This window comes from Silurus aristotelis (genome assembly GCF_946808225.1).
Source record: "Silurus aristotelis genome assembly, chromosome: 18".
Taxonomy (NCBI): Eukaryota; Metazoa; Chordata; class Actinopteri; order Siluriformes; family Siluridae; genus Silurus; species Silurus aristotelis.
This window is the reverse complement of record NC_139591.1, coordinates 12762059-12784928: the sequence shown is the minus strand read 5'-3', so window position 1 is coordinate 12784928 and position 22870 is coordinate 12762059. Positions and strand designations below refer to the sequence as shown.

The window sequence follows — 22870 nt, the reverse complement described above, 5'->3', positions numbered from 1 at the left end:
TATTCTCTTTACAAGAAAGGACGAGTCTTCCCTTGATATTTTTTGCTTTATTTACATCTATTCCATACCTCAAAAGCCTTAAACGCACACCAAGGGTCAAGAACATCTTCAGAGAATTTCAATTAAATTCATTTTCATTTGTATAGCAATTTTAACAATGAAATTGTCTTAAAACAGCTTTACACAGATAATGTGGTGATTATTATAAAATAAATATGTTCTTTATAAGTGTAAGTTTGTCCCTGATAAGCGAGCCGGTGGTGAATGTAGCAAGGAAAAACTCCCCGAGATGGCATAAGGAAGAAACCTTGAGAGAAACCAGACTCAAGTGGGAACCCATCCTCATCTGGGTTGCACCGAATGTCCATTTATAGCAGATATACGATGTTGCCGGGTACAGTGATGATGATCAGAAGCGAAATGTAGTCCTGAATCAATGTAGCAATATGTTGACATTAACTACAGTCCAATCCATCCTCAAAGCTCCTGTTCTTACTCCGAAATTTCATGGAACCACCCAATTTGAACTCGCGTAGCCCTGTGATCCCAAACTCTAAAATTACAAAGGTTTATAAGAATGATTTTCAGCCTCAAACCATCCTGGAGTAGTTTACATTCTTGTTGATTTGTATTATTTTTAGCGCCATAAAAAAAAAAAGCAACCCTCAAAAATTGAAGTGTAACTATAAATGTAGAGACACTTTCTGAGGAGCATTAATAATTTAAGGACATAATGAAAGCAATTAAACCTCAAACAACAGCCACATATCTCATGCTCACACTGAAGATTTTCCAGTATGAAAAGTGCTTTCAAAATGGGTTACGGGGACACAACGTATTTCTTTTTTTAGTGTCCAGAAAGAAATGGAGCACAATTTTGTATGCAAGTATCCGATTTGGGACAAAACACCTTTTTGAATGCAACTGTAGTTCAGTTCAGTTCAGTTCAGTTCTTTATTGCCCACGTGGGAAATTTCACAGTCACAGCCCGATATGGCAGTAACACAGTTTATAAAAGGGAAACAACAATGAATGCAATACATTTACAAAAACAGGAAAAAATACTAAAAATATATATATATATTTGTGTCTATTGATCCTGAACCCAGGAACTCTATAAACTTGTCCGGAATATAAATTCTTTATTTTGGGAATGAATGTGATCACTAACAATACAGTATTTTCTGCCTCTTAATAGACTCTGGTTCAAACCCATCCCAAGATGCCTGCTGTATTGTATATTTTTTTCCAAGGCCACAAAACAACCAAACCCCAGCAAAAAATATTTGTTGTGCAACAATATTATTTTCGCCATTTAAAAAACTACCCTGCTTTCAAACTCAATTGTGCCAGATCAGCATTTCTCCTTACTCAGCCTTTGCCTATGATTCTCAAGACTACAACACGCAACCATGCTGAGGAGATCTGACTGGACAACCATCTTTTTATTTTTTAAATCAAGTTTGAATTGTAATGAAATACCTCCGCTTAAGTGAGAAATAAGTAATTGGAAAACCTCTTCTTCACAATAACTGCTTCCTGAAAGAGCAGAATGCGTTATATAATGAAAGCATTCCCGAGTGTCAACGGCTATAACAGCAGCGCTTGTGATGCTCTTTTACCGAAAATCTCATACAAAAATAAACAGCACTTTTTGTTTTTTATTGGCAATGTCTATATTTTAATTCGAGGAAAGATTCTGGTAAATAAAGCAAGCCCTTACTGAAAAGCATGGAGAAACCAGTTCGGAATAATCTCTGGCTTTGCTAAGGGCGGAATCAGACTCTTTTTTTCACTGATTGGTCGGAGGTAAATCAGGGCGAGAAGCTAGACAGCTCGCCGGGAAACCTCTCCAAATCATGAATATATTTCTTTTCTGCCAAGTCAACACATGAAGCATGCAGAGATTGAGTGTTTCACACCTTGGTAGCATAGAAGAATTGGAAAGCCTCCATTCAGAGCTTATTCTCGAGTGCTCATGAACGTGTGCACCGCACACAAGCACTCATGCAACAAAATAGCACGAGGCAGCATCTTGCAGAGAAGAGACAGTTGGTGGTAAGTAAGGGTGCGAGGAAAGTGCTGAAAATGGAAACAAATTGCATTAAAGTCCAATGTGAGATGTGGAAGACGGAAAGCCCCTATGGCCTTTTTATTTTTTCATTGTTTCTCACCTGAAAAAAAAAGGGAAAAAAACTGGATATAGCTCCAAGGGGCGAAGACGGGTGGGCACTTTGATGAAAAGTGAGAGTGCTGTGTCTGAGAGAACGAGCGAGAAGGCGAGCGAGTGTAAGAGTGAAGGAGGACTGCGCAGAGATGCGAGCGGTCGTGATTCTTGCTTTGCTTTGCTGCTCGCAGTATTTTAAAGGAGTTCAAAGGGGCCACTTACATGCACACATGAAAGACTTGCTGTGTGGGTGGTGCCACCTCTACCCTAACACTTCCATTCCCACACACGTCTGAAGAGCTAAATTTATTATTCTGATTTAAGTATACACGTCAAACTGGGGTAGAAAAAAAAGCCCTGCATATAAAGTTAATGATGACGACAATGATGATTACAAGCCTTGTGAAAAGTTTTCCTGTATGCTGCATAAGGAAAGTGAAGGGCCAGTCTATTTGACACAAGCGTATTAAGAACATGGCACGTACCATGGCATCTAGTATAATACAAGATAACTTGTTCGAACTGCACAATATAAGAAAACTTACCGGTAACTGTAAGTTCTACCAGAGCTACAAAGATATACACTAGAAAGTTTGTGAACACCTGAACCTGTGGATACCTGATTTGTATGTGCTTTTTAAACATCCCACTTAATATTTAATCCCCTATTTTCCAGTACAATAACCTCCACTCTTCTGGGAAAATGTTCCACTAGATTTTTGGGTGATCTTAAGGAGATTTTTGCTCATTCAGCTACAAGCGCATTAGTAAAGTCAGGTACTGATGTAGGTTGAGGAGGCTTGAGATGCAGTCAGGGTTCCAATTCATCCCAAAAGTGTGAGGTCAGGCCACTCAAGATCATCCACTCCAACTCATGTACATTATACAGAGGAACATAGTCATTGGTAAAAAAAAGTGGTGGGCTCAACACACAGCCCTGTGGGACACCAGTGATCAGGATGAGAGTTGAGATGACCAATGTGATTGGTCAATTGATGAAAAAGTCCAGAATCCATCTGCAAATTGACCTGAAGATCCCAAGTATTATATCTGTCCAGCCTTAGGTTATACTATTAAAAATAATTTTCCTTACCACAAGGCTAATTTCTTATGTTGCTAGTGATTGATCACGGAACCAAATACTTCGTTACTGTACTTAAGTAGATTTTTTATTCTTTTGTATTAATATATGAATATGATGTAAGGTCCAGTTATCAGCATAACACTAAAACAGTTCGTAGTAATGGATACTTTTTAATTAAGTACATGCCAGAGCCCAAACTTCTTTACTTTAAGTTAAGTTGAAACGTGTAGTCGGTTACTTAAACTTTTACCAGAATCTTTTAAATCATGATTATCTGTACTTCTACTTGAGTGAACGTTGTGTGTACTTTTGACATCTCTGCACAACACTTCTATAGTTATGGCACAGTTTGCCCTCGGGACCCTGCCTGATTCATCCTTCTGCACCTGACTCACTTTTGCTGTTGTAAATATACTTTTTTCCAATTTTACTTAATGTCCAAGTCTTACCCTTTCTTCAGTGAATCTCAGATAGATGTTGTAAACCTACACATAAGAACTGCTGCTGCAATCATAAAAATGATTAGGTGCTCGTATTAAACATCCTTTTGTACTATACATACGTGTGTAAAGGAGTATGATTGATTTCTAATCCAACTCTTCAGTGTCACCAGAAACATATAGGTTTCCTTTCCAATCTGCTTTCTTTCAAAAAGTTGCTTCTTTATGTTGCGTCGTGTCGGGTTTTTTTTCTCTCACTTCGCCACTATCGCCTCTGGCGCGTTCATTAGCGAACCGAATCTATACGAGAATGTTATTGCTTTGTGACAATACCTACTGTTTATATCGCTATACAAACACTACTATGAAATAACTACTCTTTTCTACTGTATAAATGCATGTAGGTCATGTTTATTTCTTCTCGCACTACTATTCACAAAAATAGTATCTGTTTCTATTGTATTTCCCCAGTTCCATTTCCTTTACCCTGCCATTAAATTACAAGCCTGGTGCATACGTAAGTAAATGACAACGTGAACCGCAAAGTGTTATCTCTAAGATGGAAATTCCAAGTGAACTGGACAATACGCTGTTCCATGAAGATTCGTTTTAAAGATGAATGAAATGGGAGGTGGAAAAAAAGACAGCGTAATGCCACAGCGTAATTCAAGAAATAAATAGTTCTGAATCCTGTTACCAGGAAAATAAACCAACAATGTTTCTGATTGAACTGTTCACCTGTTACAGTAGTACTTACCACTGGTATAATACAATGATGTGCACTGAATATCTGAATATTACAACATTTTGTATATGTCAAATCCCCTAAATGTCATTTTCACTCATCTACTGAGCCAGCTGCATATTTCATGTCCTGAAAGCACAGACTGTCTGCATATTTCATGATCACACCAGCCCACAATCCTCTACACGCACAAAAGGGCTGTCCGGGTCAAAAAGTCAGCAAGCACAAGCGCTATCAGATGTCCGTATGGACTAAACAGCTGCCTAGAACTGTGCCACTGTTTCTCTATGCCGGACGTCGATTTACACAGCAGACCCACTTGTCTACAGAGCAGGAAAGCAGTGACTGGTGCAGTCTGACAGATAACTGCTCCACACAAAAGCCTGACCTACACAGTTCATTCTGTCCAGAAAGACATGCCTGATTAATCACGGTGCAAAATGTGACTGGAGTGTTTACTGCTCAATCTCGCACGGCAAGAAACTCAGCGGTGCGATGTGCACCTGTCAAAACACATGGTCGCACTGTCACAAATAAGGGGGTCAGACAACCTCCGAACCAGTGTTCCCAGATCCACTCTGATCCTGACCAGGTCAAAGTGTTTAATGAAAAGGAACAAATAAATACAATAATGAATGAATATGGATTTTGAATAAAAATACTCGAGATTGAGATGTGTGCACTAGCATAACACAAATATCTAAAACTCCATCATGTTAGCAAACACAGCGCTGGGTACAGATATCTCCGGATTTCTTAGCAGATACTAGGGGTGTATGTATGTACATTTTTTGGTACTAGGTTTTTAGTTCGGTACGGAATTCAATCCTTTTTTTACATGCGGTACATGGTTAAAATCCGATTTCCTTTAGGAACGTATTAAGTGGCCGACCGCAAGATTGTTTAGTCTCCACCTCGCACAAAAAAAAAACTATTATTATTAAGCTTGAAAACATACACAACAATGCCAGTGGTATAAAAAAAGAAACTAGAGTTAACGCAGTGTCACTGTGGCTACTCACTTCATATCCTGGAAATAAGATTTATTTTGCGTATGCATGAAAACACTAAAGAACCCAGGAAGTGGCTAGCAGCTAATGCTAGCGCTAGAGATTCTTTAGCGTTTTAGCATGTTCAGCTTTAAAAATGTATCTTAAAAGGAGAAGATTCTAACAATTCCCCATATCCAGGGAGTGAATGAATGTAGGATGGAAGAAATGAAGACATTTGTTCAAGTATGCTGAAATAAGCAGAACAGTTCATTTGATCATAGTTTTAGATATTTAGCTTCAGGTTTAAATATTAAATGTAAACCAAACACACACACACATACACACACCCACACCTGTATTAGCCAAATAGGGTCTAAAAAATATAAACTACTTTATTACATTTTTTTATTTATTGAATTTTATTTAACCAATTGAATGTGTGCCAATTTAATTGATTACTCAATTTTATCAATATAATAAAATTGTATTGCATTAATTTGATTGATTCTAGTTTATTTTAATAAAATATTTTAAAATATTATCTTAAATATTATTTATCTAAACAGGTATTTTATTGAAATTAGTTTTGAAAATGTAATCTGCTGTTCACAAATCGTATGCAATTTTATGTTTTGCATTTCTTCCCCCTAAACGTTCCGAAATTTAACCGAACCCTCACTTAAAAACCGAGGTACGTACCGAACCGTAAATTTAGTGTACTGTTACACCCCATAGCAGATATACATATTAAACAAATAAAACAAATGCAGCATATCGTAGTATTTGTACTAAAAACCTGATAATGCTTGGATTAGAGAGGGTGATGATAGCACTCAGAATCGCAATTATATTCTATAGAAAACATGTTGACCAAAACCCCTCCCCTCCTCCAAAGCCACAATCGTCACGTGGGACTGATAGGATGATGGTATATTGCAGGCTAGCTCACAAACGTTTAGTGAAGTGTTCTCTGGAGAGCATAACATCAGTGATCTTTCTGAAATGTCTAACAAGCTTGTTGAGACTTGTAGAGGATCTTGGACCAATTAATAATGCAGAACTTGAAGAAGCAGGTGAGATAAGTTTAAAATAAATTCTCTACTTCAACTCATCACACATCACTATTTCATTTAAACCTCGTGTTTTTGTAATGGAAGCTTTACTAGACACTAGACACATACTTCAAACCAGTTGCTTGCATTTTTACAGAATTTGAGCTTAGAGTTATGGTTGCCTCAGGCCGGACAGTAAGGCCAGGTTTAGATGCAGTAGCTATTAACAAGATTGTAATTACATGCAAATCAGCATTTACAAAGTCATTGTTTGGTAATGACCATCTCAGTCTCCAGATTTAAACTGTACTGAAACCTGCAGTCTGAACTAATATGTTAAGAAAATATACACTATATGGAGCGGAGTTTGTGGACACCTGACCATAAGATTTAGATGCTATTTAAACATCCAATTCATTATTGTATGCCCATTTACTCTTCCACTCTTCTGGAAGATGTTTTATTAGATTTTGGAGATCATCTTTAATGTGTTCGATCTAAAAATCTTTAAATCTAGCCCATGTAAACCATATCTTCATGGAGTTTGCTTTGAAGGACACTGTCATGCTGGAGCAGGTTTGAGTCTTCTAGTTCAAGAAAAGGGTTAATTTGATGCTACCACATCCAAACACATTCGATACTATTGTGTGCCTTGAACTTTGTGCTGTAAGTTTGGAAAAGAAATACATAATGTGTAAATATTCTTAGAAATAAAAAAAGGCTGCATGATGAGGTGGTTCAATATTAGTCATGGATTGATTAATATAAAACAAACAAAAAAAAGTTATGCTGGAAAATATAATTGTGTTAAAGGGAAAAATCTATATAGTATGCTCACTTGAACAAGCTGCTGTTTTCGTTCAGTGAAAGCGTTAATCATTTATGATGCTATATTCTAGAGTTGACTGTATGTTGCAAGCACATGCAGGCACACAAAACCAGTCTCACTCATATAACGACCTACTGGTATACGAGGGCAGACACTCAGACGTCTAACGACAGGTACACACACCGCTCAGGCAGACAGTGATGAAGCTCATTATTTATACAGAGTATTCTGATGAAAGGCAGGCAGTTAAAAGACACATGCTGACAAAGACTCAGCATCAGGCATTATCCTAAGAAGAAAAAAAAAAGCAATCATGCCATTAAGCTGCAGAACAGTAGGTGAGAATCCTCATCACAGGTTTCTGGGCCAGCCCTTGTTTTCAGACACACGCTTTCCTTTTCTTTTCATTTCTGCCTGCCTTTGCTTTACTTTCTTTTGAGGGGAGAGAACACAAGGGGCTCCTGCTCGAGTAGATCCAAGGGCCCAGTGTATTTGAGCTGTTTTTCCACCTCAACGCACAGGGAAATACGCTGTGTATTGAGCCTGCATGTTTGCTCAACCGACTGCTTTTTCTAATACCTCTGGGCCTGGGGAACAGCCGTGCCGGTCTGAGACTGAGACACACACACACACAACAATCATACCATCAGCACTGAATAGCTACAAGGTGGAACATAAGACCCATCCCCTTCTGGTAATGCCAGTACAGCGTTTTCACACACACACACACACACACACACACAAACACACACACACACACACACACACACACACAAACACACACACACATATCCATGCACGCACCATATCTACCGCATCCAACTAATTAACTCATCTGCCCGCCTGGGGTAAAAAGCAAAATTGTGTAAATAGGTTTCAATCAAAAGCATTATTGGTCATATTAGATGGTTGGGTGCTTGGCAGAGATGAGTTCTCGCGGCGGTAAACCTCCAACACATCAAGGAGCTAATTTTCTGTGTTGCACTGAATACGTTAACAGGGAAATAGCATCCCAAAAAACGCTATTTTCCTATTAGCTCAAACTGGGCGCCAAGTCATTTAGAATGATGCATGTTTTTAAAAAGCAAAACAACAGGATTACAGCAACAAGACTGGCAACAATGAAAATAAATGAATCATTGCAGTCAGAATAGCCTTTCACATACTCTTTTAAACATTGTATTTATCTCTTTATTTTAAAGCTGTGTTGTATAAAATACTTCGCTGCGACACTGCTATAATTATCGTTTCTTCATCTCATATTTTCTGAAAAGGTCACGCGGTGACGTATCATCTCCTGTCAAACACTCGTCTTCGCGTGATACAAATACACAAAGTTGAACTTCATCACCCCGAGCTTCAGGTTTCTGTCTCTCTCTGTCATCTGTCAATTTTACTGCATTGAATAGGAGTCAGTGGAGTAAGATATGTAGTGTATCCACAGCTATAAAGGTGATCTAAATACTTGGATTTAAAGTGGCCTAAAGACAAACTGAATAAAAAGCTAAATCATTACCCACAGAAATGTCAGCATTGTGTGTGCGTCCTGGCTCTAAAAGTGCATCGCATGCGTTTATACTAGAGTTTATACTAGAGATGTGGACAGGATTCTATTCATGGCATTATAAAATGTTGCTTATACATGCTAGGTCTGTCCGAAATAAGACGATAGCAATTTTCCGTCTTAAAATATCGCTATAAACAAACTATTTAATAGTAAACAACTGCATTTCCACTTTTGGTGTAAGGAAAGTACACGAGGCATAATAATATAACCAGGTGTCGCAAAAGTCTTAAATATTAACCCTTTGATGACCGTACTCACAAGCTCGGAGTGCCTATGTGTGATAGTTACCAGGTCTCCTAATGCATACCATCTGTGAGGCTGATAATAACGTTTTCGAGGACAATCCTACAACCTGCCCAGGAATACTAACAACTTCTTTTCCTAACTCAGTGCCCCAAAATAAACAAGCGAGCCGCCTAATTTGACCCACTCTAGGCCGGTACTGATTACACAATTACGGTTTTTATTTGTCCCCATTGCTTCCACTCCATCCTGCACGACTTTTTTCTGCCTTTGCGTCTCCACTGAAGCCCGGTCCTGATGCACACCTGTTCTCTCAACCCAATTGGGACAGCAACAGTGCCCAAAGTAGGCGGATGATTCCAGTCCTGCAGCCACAAGCTTTCATGAGGAAAATGGTGTGCAGATATATTAAATTGTGTTTGTGAATTCAATCAGCGTTATTAAAACTCCCTGAGCAGGCACCTTGTCTTTGTGTTGCAAACGTAAGATCAGAAGGGACCACTGCCAGTCTTCCTCATAACTTCCATCCACTACTTCCTCTACTGCATTAGCTCTTCAGATACAAGAGAGAGAGAGAGAGAGAGAGAGAGAGAGAGAGAGAGAGAGAGAGAGAGAGAGAGAGAGAGAGAGAGAGACTCTCTCAGACACTGCTGGCCACCTGCCTTGAAAGTTTGATTCAGCTCAATTCCACACAAAGCGGAAGGCTGTAAATATGCCGGCCTGTCAGAGAACACAGCAGGTGCACCTACTCCTTACCGTTAATCATCCAGCCAGCTCGCAACATGCTCCCTCTTCCGTTTTACTGGGCGTGACAGAGCACCTTCACACCATACACTAGAGCGCTAACATGGGTTCCTTTATGTGTTACGGAGCACTTCGTCTTCCCTTCCGCTATTCGTGACTCTTCGTCCCTTCGCATCGTAAACGTGTGCAGCAGGAGGTCCGAGATTGGACCTGAAGGGAAGGGACACACTTTTTTTTTTTTTTCGCACAAAGACAACGTGTGTTTGTCATCATGGATTCGTCGAGGTCCTCTCTCCACTGCAAAGTGTTTTGTTGTCAAGCCAACAGTCCGAGCCGTTCCCGGTGATGGATAAAATGCCAGAAGAAAGATAGCCTCTGCTCATAGATCGAATAAATAAAGCAGAAATCAAATGGAGATAAGGCCCTGAAGCTGCTTAGAGGTTAAGAGCTACCAAATAAGGTTAGCACAGAAGCAATATCGCTGCAGATAAGGGTTAAGCCCACTCCACTGAAGTCCCTGCGAAATCAGGTCTGCGGCAATATCGTTTATTAGACAAACGGAGAAAAACACGCCTCTGTAAGGACACCGGAGGAGTGATTATCCCTTTTATCTTGACTACCACAATCAGAGCTGGGTTGAGATTTTAATGAGCTTATAAGTGACCCGTCAAAAAAAAAAATGTAATAGAAAGGCTTTAAACCCTTAAGATTTTTAGTGAGATGGATTTTTTTTTTCATTGACTCCACATGGGAAACTTCTTGTTCCGGATGTATTTATCTTCAAATCAGCACCAGTAAAAATCATGCATCTCACGTGCTTTTCTGGCCTGCAACCCTGACTCAGCATCTCTGACATCATGACTCATTGCATGATGTCTCCAGCCCAGCACTCTGTAATAACTAACCTCTGGGGTACGGCCTTCCTATAAGTCACCGCTTGTGTAGGATGGATAGTGAGACTGATCTGCTGAGGTGGAAAAGCAAGAAGAGAATGTAATAATCCTCATAATCCAGCGTTGAACAAAATCGGCTACTCCCCAGAACGCTATCAGCGTATAAAAATATGAAGTGCCTTCGAGCATATTAGTGTAATCCATTTAGGAGCGGAGGAGGCGCCCGGGGTTTCGGGCAAACACTCTGCGTGTTTATCGCCACCTGTATCGATCCGCTCGGAGAACACGCAGAGGATTCACGCTTTCAGCGGCAGGAAAGCCACACTGATTGGTTAAAACCATGTCTACTCGGACTGAAGATCTAACTTTCAGAGAAAATTTAGAGAAAGAATGAAGGGCTGAGATAACGTTGTTTCCTCATCAAAGTGATAATTGGGAGTAATGGGAAAATCAGAGACTAGCACTCAGAGTTGCACTTAAGATTCTGGTGCATGCTTGTCCACGCTGAATAATTTAAAAGTGACAGGGCAGATAACGCCACGAGTGAAAACTTTTAAAACCACACTAAAAGAGCGCTGGATTAGAGTCAGGCTGTGGCTTTTATTGAGTGTTAAGCCTGAGGAGGTGGGATAATGGATCGCAACACGCACTGAAACAGAGGCCTTTCAACACATGGAGATCTTACACTGATCTACATCTTGCTGTGTGACACAGTCGTGTTTGAAGATGCAGCTCTTTGAGTTTGTGGTTCTTTCCAAGTAATCATAAGGGTCAAACTGTTGAGAAATCTTCTCCCCTTCAGTTTTGACAGAGGGATAAAATAAGTTGCTTCGTAATACTTTAACGGAATGTCTTCAGACTTGGATTAAGAAAATCCTTAAAGTGTTAAATAAAACTCCTGGAACGGTGTCGGACCCACCACAGAACCTACTTCCTTCACCAAGATGAGAATGTACCAATGAGCACTGCATCCTTTTGGAGTGACAATTTCAGTGGAAACACTGAAGGAAATGTGTGAGGCCAGCTCTGCAAGGAATGCTCGTGGCTGGCCAGGACCGCACAGAGTCTCGCCAAACCTTGGCTTGACAGGCCTTGCTTTCAGATTCTTCCTCTGAAGAGTTCCTCTGCCACACACACACACACACACACACACACACACACACACATGCACATGCTGCGGACACAATAATACTAGCGCTCTCAAAACAATATTATAGACAGCACGAGCGTGTCCTTGTCAGGAGCTGTAAGACCAGACATTCCAAACATTTTCAAAAGCATCCTTCCCGTGTCCTGGGGAAGAATCAACAATAAGTGACTTACGATTGCTTCAGAAGCAAAACATTTGCAGCCGAGTGAAACCTGTGGTGCTTTGATCAGCTACAGGCCCTGCGCGCTGAGGAAATGGTGGAAACCGTAATCAAGAGCTTCTGACAAAGAATGCAATCTGACACCTGCCGAGATTTAACAGAGGCCGTCGTTTGCTAGGGAATTATTATCATTCCCTCGCTTTTATCGTGTCCCTCGAAGCCATGGGTGGTGTTCTGAATGACAATTTCCCAAAACGCATGTGTGTGTGTGTGTGTGTGTGTGTGTGTGTGTGTTCTGGGGCTCTCCAACTGCGCTTTTTTTTATCAGTTTGTAATAATACTCCAGAATGGTTACAGATTTCTTTCTTTGAGAAGGTGCATCACAGCTGCATGAGGATGACTCACTCCCGATGTGTGCAATTTCTTTTTTGTTGTGGTTGTTTGCAAATTCAATGGGTTTTTCTTTTTTTTTTTTTTTTACTGAAATCCATTCAAATCCTGATGAATTCAAAAACCTGATGTTTTCTCCAATTAATAAACACAAAGAAAACAAATTAAGATGCATTTCCCAAAAAAAAAAAAAAAAAGAAAAAAAAGGAAAAAGCACAAACACGGATTTTTTTTTTCCAGGCAGGACAATGAATAGACTTCATTCTTGCCCCCATGTGGAACAAAGGAGAACTACAAGCTTCAGAGTCAAGACTTTTGAGTCTAAAGCCAGAGGAATGCTTTTATGCTTGTAATCAGAGGACGACTGAAGGCATCTTGAAGGCATCTTAAAGGCATTGCGGCATGTTCTGACTTACAGGCGTTGATGTTCACACCGTGGCGCATGTGAAGAAATAAAAATCGAAGAAATATGTAGGGTAACTGGATTGTTGGATTGTGTGGATGCTGTGATGAATAAGTACTATAATATCCGCTGTGTGCATCTTTGACTGCACGGATAATGAAAGTTTAAAGTCAGAACTGTACAACGTGAACCAGACATCCAGACCCCCAGATCATCTAGTTTTAAACACATGATTGTACAGATTATTGAGATCTACTCAGAATGACAGCAATAATACTAATTTAAAAAAAAAAACATCACTTAGTACCGGATGTGTATCTGGTGCCAGTCCGCCTCCATGCGTAAATTTGCGCCACATGCGTAAAACCCGTTGGCACGCACGGCGCGTTTTCGGTGCAAGTTTCTTACGAGTCGAGGAACCTAAATCTGTCAGGCACAACCCTTCTGAGCGTAGCAGAAATAACATTGCGCGTAAGGTGATAAAACACGCCATGAAAATAAAACTCACCTTCTTCCGGGGCTGCCATTTCATCATATTTGTAACCGAAAATGTGCAGCATCAAAACATCACGCAAGCAGAGGAGAGAAGATCGGTGTTAGTTTCAACGCGCACACAACTCATAGTAGTGCTTCTTCACTTTTCTTCAGTAGTGCAGCATTTTTTTATTTTTTTCGCAGAGGAAAACAGGGGAATGCGCCGCTGCAGCCTTTTAATCCAGCGCCAAAAAAAAAAAATATTACAAAAACCCCGGTGAACTTTTCCTCTGTTTTCCCGGAAGCGCAGTAAATCTGCAGTGTGATCGGAAGCAGGGATGCGAGATTCCCCTTCACCCAACCTACAAGACTGTGTACCGAGACGTGCAGCTCCCCAAGTCTCCACCATACAGCAGATATTTATTTATTTATCTATCTATTTTGGGGGCTTTTTTTTTTTTTACCTACACTGAAACTTTCCGTCTTTTTTCTTGAATGATGAACTGTCTCACTGTCTCACTGTCTCTATTTTCATGCGCGCAAAATGGCACTTTTAACGCCCAGACTGTAAGATCTCAAATATGTCCAACTGGAAGAGAAGAAAAAGGAGTTGGTTTTTAAACGACAGCACTTTGAGGAGGAAAATGTCCCGAGAAAACAGCAGTCCGTGTTCAGATCGGATTCCAGAGATGATGCGTAATTCCATAAGATCCAAAGAAGGACGGGAGGGGAAAAAAGGGTAAAAAATAACGGGAGTGGAAGTGACAAGGAAGAAGAGAAACTGAGAAAGACGGAGGAGGGGAGTGAAAAAAGTCAATAAGATAAATCCTTTAAATTGGAGCTGATATTTTCAGTTAGAAAGACACTCCGTAAACAGCCACGAAGTGGACTTGAGGACAGTAATGAGTTCCTTTCCGCTCGATAGCGCTGTGCTCAGCTCGGCCAAAGAGACCGGGAGGGAGAGGAGGAGTCCGCTGGGTCATAGCGCCGCCCCTTCCTCTCTCTCTCTCTCTCTCTCTCTCTCTCTCTCTCTCACTCACACACACACACACACACACACACACACACACACACACACACACACGAGTCTACCCCAAAAAACACATTCGTTTAACTGAACACGATGCCTGCCCAAAACAGCTCCCAGAGTTTGTGTGTGTGTGTGTGTGTGTGTGTGTGTGTGTATATATATATATATATATATATATATATATATATATATATATATATATATATATATATATATATATATATAATTCATACCGGATCGAGGCCCGCCACAGGTATTATGGTACCAGTGGAAATTGCACTACTGTTGGCCAAAGTGGAAAAAGGAGAGGAGGAAAACGTCTACAAAGACGGCAAGAAAGGGAGAAGTGTAGGAAAGTGGAGGTTCGGGTTGGTACGTTATATGTTCAAATTAAATCTAATTTTATTCATCACATACACATACATGTGTATGTGTATGTTGGTACTATGACTGGTAAAGGGAGAGAAGTAGCTGATATGATGGAGAGGAGAAAGGTAGATATGTTATGTGTTCAGGAGATCAAGTGAAAGAGAGTAAGACCAGGAACATTGGAGGTGGGTTTAAACTGTTCTATCATGGTGTGGGTGGAAAGAGAAATGGTGTAGGGGTGATTCTGAAGGAAGAGTACAATAAGAGTGTAGTGGAGGTGAAGAGAGTTTCTGTGATGACTGTGAAGCTGAAAGTTGAAGAGGTGATGATAAATCTCATCAGTGGGTTGTGAGATGGAGGAGAAGCAAAAATTCTGGAGTGTTAGATGAAGTGGTAGATGGTGGACCTAGGAAAGAACATTTGGTGATTGGGGCAGACTGTAATGGGCATGTTGGTGAAGGGAACAGAAGTGATGAGTAGGTGATGTTTTGGTTATGGCCTTAAGGAGAGGAATGTGGAGGGGCGAAAAGTGGTAGATTTTGCTAAAAGGAAATGGCAGTGGTAAATACTTATTTTAAGAAGAATTAGGATCATAGGGTGACGTATAAGAGTGGAGGAAGGTGCAAACTGGTGGACTATGTTCTATGCAGGAGATGCAACCTGAAGGAGATTGTAAAGTGTTGGCAGAGGACAGTGTAGCTAGACAGCATCGAATGGGGGTCTGTAGGATGGTTTTGGGAGAGTGAGGAATTAAAGAAGAATAAGATGGTGGAAACTGAAAGAGGAAGACTATAGTGTGAGGTTCAGGGATGAGTTCAGACAGGGGCTCGGTAGTGGTGAAGAGGTGCTGGATAATTGGGCAACTACTGCAGAAGTGATGAGGGAGACAGCTAGAAGGTTACTCGGTGTGACACCTGGAAATAGAAAGGAAGACAAAGAGACGTGGTGGTGGAATGAGGAAGTGCAGAAAAGCACAAGGAGAAAGAGGTTGGCAAAACAGAATTTAGATTGACAGAGTGATGAGAAAAGTAGGCAGGAGTACAAGTAGATGCGGCAGCAGGTGAAGAGGGATGTGGCGTAAGTCAAAGAAAAGGCATATGAGGAGCTGTATGAAAAGTTGAACACTAAGGAAGGAGAAAAGGATTTATACCGATATGGAGATGGTAAATCAGGAAGTGGATAGGATTAGTAAGGAGGACGTGAGAGCAGCTTTTAAGAGGATGTAAAGTAGAAAGTCGGTTGGATCAAATGAAATACCGGTTGAAGTGTGGAGATGTTTAGGAGAGATGGCAGTGGAGTTTTAATCCAGATTGTTTGACTAAATAAATTTTGGAAGGTGAAAGGATGCCTGAGGAATGGAGAAGGAGTGTGCTGGTACTGGTTTTTCAGAATAAGGAAGATGCGCAGACCTGCAATAACAACAGTGGAATAAAGTTGATCAGTCACACCATGAAGTTTTGGGAAAGAGTAGTGGAAGCCAGGCTGAGAGAAGAGAAGACCATCTGTTTCATGCCGAGGAAGAGCAGTACAGACGCATTATTTGTTTTGAGAATGTTGATGGAGAAGTATAGTGAAGGTCAGAAGGAATTGCATTGTGTGTTTGTGGATTTTTAGAAGAAAGCATAGGAAGGGCAGTGGAGTGGTGCAGTTGCAGGGAGAAGAGGTGGAGAAGGTGGAGGAGTTCAGGTATCTGGGGTCAACAGTAAAAAGTAATGGAGAGTGTGTTAAAGAAGTAAAGAAAAGAGTGCAGGCAGGGTGGAGTGGGTGAAGAAGAGTGGCAGGAAAAATTTATAATAGAAGAGTATCTACAAGAGTGAAAGAGAAAGTTTATAGGACTGTGGTGAGACCTGCGATGTTGTTTGGTTTAGAGACAGTGGCACTGACTAAAAGACAGAGGTGGAGCTGGAGGTAGCAGAGCTGAAGATGCTGAGATTTTCGTTGGATTAGAAATGAGTTTATTAGAGGGACAGCCCATGTAGGACATTTTGGACACAAGGTAAGGGGCGAGATTGAGATGGTTTGGACATGTACAGAGGATGGACCTGACGTATATCGGTAGGAGAATTTTGAGGATGGAGCTACCAGGAGGGAGGAAAACAGAAAGGCCTAAGAGGAGGTTTATGGATGTGGTAAGGGAAGACATGCAGGTGGCTGGGGTGAAAGAGGCAGATGTAAAAAACAGGGGGGCATGGAGACGGATAATCCGCTATGGCGACCCATAATGAGAGAAGCCGAAAGAAGAAGAAGAAGAGGTCAAAGATGAATAAAGGACTGGAAGGCCAAAATTACTAAATCTGATGATCAGCTTCTCAAAGTTTGTTTTTTGGGGACAGGAGGAATTCCAGCAAGTCTCCGGATCAGCATCTGCCAGTTACATTGGCTTCTACTTCTACAGTCTAAAGAAGCTTGATAAGGAATGATTTTAATACGTGCTAAAGCTCACAAAGATTGGAATGAAGATCAGTGGAAAAGAGTATTATGGAGTGACGAATCCAAGTTTGAGATTTTTGGGTAAAATAATCGACAATATGTCAGTATAGTGCTTGCAGCTTTCAGTGAAACATGGTGGAGGGTGTGTCCTGGTTTGGGGCTGCATTTCTGACAGCGGTGGTAGTAATATTTTATTAATTAATAGAATCATGAATGCTAAAAAGTACAAACAGGTTTTAATTCATGTTCAATATCAAGTTCAAGTTCAGTAATATGCCTTATACGACTGTCCAACATTTAAGCATGAAAAAAGGAATAGAATATAAGGATAAAAAATTAAGTCAAATAAAAAAAGTATAAAGTATAGAAAATATATGTATATACATGAATTCTAGACGGGGATGGGTGCATATGGCTGATTTTAACAGTACAAATGAAAGTGATTTAGTGTGATTGACCTTAAAGTGTCCATGTTTTTCCCAGGACCTCCAATTTAGAGGTGAGCATGGAGGGAATTACGGTGTTGAATGCTGAACTGTAGTCCACAAACAGCATTGTTGCATAATTTCCTTTTCTATAGTCCAGGTGGCTCATTGTTGTGTGAAGAAGATAAGCAATGGATCCAGTGTGTCTGGTAGTGATGCAGTAATAAAGTCTCAGACCAGTCTTTCAAAGCACTTCTGAGGTCAGGGTTACAGGTAGCCAGGTAGTCGTTTAGGCAGGCCGGCTGGGGCTTCTTCAGGACAGGAACAATGGTGGACTGTTTAAAGCATGAGGGGACAACAGACTGTTCCAGGGAGAGGTTGAATATCTCAGTGAACACCGGTGCTAGTTGGTCAGCGCAAGCTTTTAGAACCCGACCTGGGATGCCATCTGGTCCTGCTGCCTCATTTCATTATTCTTTCTGGAAAGTGCCTGACTGGGAGTGTTTTTATTATTTCTCAGCATGATAATGATCTCAAGCATACTGCTAATGAGGCGAAATCATATTTGGAGAGAAAAAAAGCCGATAAAACACGATAGTTATGGTCTCGCCTCCACAGAGTCCATACCTGAATATTATAGAGGGGAGTATGGAATCAGCTAAATAAAAAAAAAATAAAAAATTCTGGAAAGTACTGAAAGAAGCCTGGTATAATATACCAGAAAATGACTTTAAAAAACTTCATGTCAGTCTCCCAAAGAATTCAAGATGTTCTGTAAGCATCACATGAACACCTGAGTACTGTTGACAGTCCGAGTGAGCGGCAGGTCAAACGTCAGGATAACCTCATCCATATTTATGTGGTGCGGCCCGATTCAGTGGGAGCGCATCTGATTTAATGTAAAGAATTTCATTGGGTCACCTGAACCCGTTCAGCAATTTCATTGGTCTATTAATTTAGGGCTTAGTTTTTTGGCTTGAAGCTTGTGAAACCGGGAAAAATCCATAAATTAGCCGCTTCGTTGTTTAAGCCGCAGGGTTCAAAGCGTGGAAAAAAAGTAGCGGCTTATAGTCCGGAAAATACGGTATATTTCGTTTTGATGTCATAACATTTTATCCCCCCCCCCCCCCCCTTTTTTTTCCTATTTAATTGAACTGTTCTGTTATTCATCTACAGATATTTACATTTTCAGGTTTTTATGATATATATTTACATTGACAAGTCAAAATTACTTTCGCTTCTTACTCTGCAAAAGACTTTGTCATTTACTTGTCATTTTCGATGTTAAGTTTTTTTTTTGTTGTTTTTTTTTTTTTTAGGTTTTGTAAGTTTAATGAAATGTCTCTCAAAAAGCTGAAAGCCACAAAATGGACTAATGATACCTAAACATGGTGTGCACTCAAAGTTCCAGTACTGCAGCTCAGCCACTGCAGCGTTTCAGTTACCAAATGGACATAAACGCTTTATAGGGCCTTGTTACTTTTTTTGTAATTCGGTGGCTAGTTTAACTTGTTTTTAAAAACATTTGCATAAACCCAGAAGCAAAAAACTAAAAAATGTAATGAATCAAATTAAAAGTTGTGTCTCAAATGGTAAGATTTAATGAAATCTATCATTAAATCTACTAAAATGTCTGCACCTTGGTGTCCTATTTATTAATTAGTTAATAATTCCGGGCCTGATTTTTCTAACTGGATTTTGGTTCACAGTAATAAACCTCTGCCACATGAGCTCTTGTATGATACAAAAATGTTTCTAAACAAACTAGATTTGCATGAATAATATAATAATGAATTTCATATATAAATGCTCTGCTTTCGTTATAAATGAGGCCCATTGTCTAGGAGAAGACATAGTGCATGAGGGTGTGACTAGGAGAATTTGGAGACAATCCTCAAGCCTCATGACTTCCAAGATGTTGCCTATTCTGGTGTTCAACTTGGAGCTTAGACAATGGCTTACACACAGCGATTCCTGCGGCAGAGTCCAACACTCCCACTGTCATTAGAGGGGAAGCGGTGGCTCAGCGGTTAAGGCTCTGGGCTACTGATTGGGAGGTTGCGAGCTGAAATCTCAGCATTGCCCGGCTGCCACGGTTGGGCCCTTGAGCACCTTTGAGAACCCTAAAATCCACAACTGCTCGACTGTATCCTGTGTAAATGCTAAATGCGTTACATAAGAGTGCCAGCCAAATAGGGATATGGAAATGATCAATTACTCACCGAACTGCAGTGAGTCAAACTTTTGCCATTTTCCATTTGGATACAATTAAAGTTCGGCATCATTTCAATAAATTCCACAATATTCCGCCAACAAATAGCTTATGCCTAATGTACCGTGGAAAAATCAGCTACTTATCAAATGATGTTGGCTATACATGACATTAAGTAATCAATACTCAAGTTTAATAAGAACTGGACAGTCCAAATGTCACATTTTTGGAATTAATTTTATATATATATATATATATATATATATATATATATATATATATATATATATATATATATGATAAACATCATCTGGTCCTTATCTGATTTAGAATTAAGTAAATACAACCTCAGATGAACAACACCGCATGACAGATTACACTGTCTTTATTTTTTTTTACAAAAATAAACTAAGTACACCCTTCTGAAGGAATTAAATGCCTGAGTAGCAGCCAGATGCTGCTAATTAAATGCACTTGATCAATCGATCATTAGCAAGCGAGACAACCTCTATAAAAGCTGAAGTTTTATCAATTTGCTGGTCTGGAACATTGGGGTGTGTGTTAACACAATGCTGAAGAGAAAGACAAGAAAGAAACAAAGAGCAGCGTCTCAGATGCTACAGGCCTCAGCAAGTTAAATATGAAAGTTCATGACTGTACAATTAGAAAAATACTGAACAAGTATGGTTTGTTTGGACAGGTTGCCAGGAAAAAAGCCTCTTTTGTCTAAAAAGAACATGGCAGCACAGCTTAGGTTTGCAAAGTTGCATCTGAACAAACCAAAAGACTTCTGAAACAATGTCCTTTGGACGAGACCAAAGTGAAGATGTTTGACGCTATTCAGCACCACGTTTGCCGAAAACCAAACACAGCCTATCAGCACAAACTCCTCATACCAACTGCCAAGCATGGTGGTGAAGGCCTTATTTTGCCACAACAGAACCTGGGCATCTTGCAGTCATTAAGTTGGCCATAACCTCTTCTGCATTCCAAAGTATTCTAGAATCAAATGTGAGGCCATCTGTCTTACACTAAAAGCTTGGCCAAAATTGGGTCATGCAACACAACAGAATGGCTGGAAAAGAAACAAAATAAAGTGTAGCAATGGCTCAAAGTCCAGACCTCAACCAGACTGAAATGCTCTACCTTAAAGGAGAGATGTGCATAAACAAATGGCTGCCAGCCTCAATGATCTGAAGCAACATTGAGAGATGTGAGAAACTGAGATGTAAGAAACTGATGAAGTCATATAGAACACAATTACATTATGGTATTGCTGCTAAAGGTGGTTTTACAAGCTACTGATTAATATGGTGCATTTAGTTTTTCACACATGGATTCTCAATTTTGACAGTTTTTGCAAAAAAATAAATAATGGCACGTCAGATGTTCTTGCTCATCTAAGGTTTAACTAATTTTTATACCTGATCATGTCCTGAAAAAAATAATAAAACTGTAGAATTCGAAGAGGGTGTACTTTCATTTTCACACGGCCGTATCTATCAGCATGAGCCAACAGTAAAGAAATGAATGCTTAGATGCCCTTAATTAAAGGAATACTCTATTGTTAATACATTGTGATACTAGTTTGTTAAATCACAAACTAAAAAACCCAGTAGTGTAAAAACTGTTGGAAGGAAAATAATTATGAATCTTTAGGTACATCTGGAAAAGTTCAATGTTTATACATCGTTAGAAGATCGCTAGTGACTCTGCTATTGATTCTGCACCGTATTCACAAAAGTAAGTCTGCAACCTCGCCCGGGTCCCATTCTTCATACATGAACAACTGCTTTACATTGACTGCTGACATTTTGACACAATCCTGGATCTGGCAGATGTTTGAGCAGTTGTAGTCAGTATTGTTTCCAAGCCAACAAATACATATGCTCATACCTGTTCAATCAACTTATGCCTGCTCCTGTTCAAATGAATAACCTGGCAACTTGCAAAACCACTATGGAAACGTTTTTTAGCATCTTAAATGGTCAACCACAGCAGGAAATGAATAGTAGATTAATGACAAGATTTGAAATGATAATAATATTAGTAAATCAGGCAGACCTTATTGTCAGGCTGCAGACGCGGAAGCCGATATAGTCCGATCATTGTCCTTTTATTTCAACAACCGTACAACACAAAAACACTCATAAGCCGTTGAAAACAACAAACAAAGACATCCGCTCGATACGCGTTGTTCGCTATGAGTTCGAATGTCCCAAGCAAAATCCATAAAGCCTTCGGCAATGAGTAATCCAAGTCGGAAGTGGAATTCGCATATACAGCCGGCGTTCGAGCAGCCACGCGATTGTCCAGCTTGACAATATAACGACCGACAGCCTGTGACTCAAGAACGTGAGTTTATGTAGTCTGATCTTTCATCTTTCACAGCTGTCGGTAATCTTGGGAAGCAGCGTGACTGCTATCGAGGGGGGCGTGGCAGGGTGGATCTCTGACAGCTACAGACGGGGGCGTGGCAGGGTGAATCCCTGACAGCTACAGAGGGGGGCGTGGCAGGGTGAATCCCTGACACTTATTGCATCTTGTTTTATTTTTTTTATTTTTTTTTTACAAAGAACATAGTGGGGGTGTTTCATGTTGCAAATCACAGAGGTGGCTCGTTATCTGCGTATCTTTGTTATGTTGTGAATAAATTAGTAGGTCTGATGTTTCACAAAAAAAATTCATAAAATGTATTCTAACACCACACAATTTTACGTACTAAAAATGCATCAAACCCTTCCAAATCAATTTAGAGACAAAAAAAAAAGCTACCGGGTATTTTACACGATTATAACGTCCCTACCATAAACACATTTATGCCTGACCAGCATTTGTCAGTGTGACCTGCTTGGTCATACTGTGGTATAGCAAGGAGTGTGTGTACATGTTGTATAGTGAGTAGTATTAGCCACTGAAGCAGAAGGTGTAAGGAAAAAACGGCTGAACAATGTGCTGTTCCTGGCTGCTACTGGGAAGCAAATGTATCTTTGCTGAAGTTTTTTTCCCCCATGTTCCCTCAGGATTTCAGTCCGAGCGTAACGGTTTGTTCAGCACATTTAGGCCCAGGC

General features: G+C 40.1%; 1 protein-coding gene across 6 annotated transcripts in view; it reads right to left on the bottom strand.

Annotated features, from left to right (window-relative positions):
- Positions 1-22870, bottom strand: part of ttc28 (tetratricopeptide repeat domain 28) — a 235723-nt gene that overhangs the window by 123850 nt on the left and 89003 nt on the right. Inside the window, exon 1 of one of the 6 annotated variants that reach the window (XM_083569232.1) lies at positions 13368-14338. The exons of 4 other annotated variants lie outside the window; for them this stretch is intronic. In XM_083569232.1, coding sequence (XP_083425358.1) covers positions 13368-13394 — 27 coding nt within the window. In that variant the 5' untranslated portion in view covers positions 13395-14338. Of the gene's footprint in view, positions 1-13367; positions 14339-22870 lie in introns of those variants that run through there. One more of the 6 variants, XM_083569233.1, reaches the window with a different exon arrangement.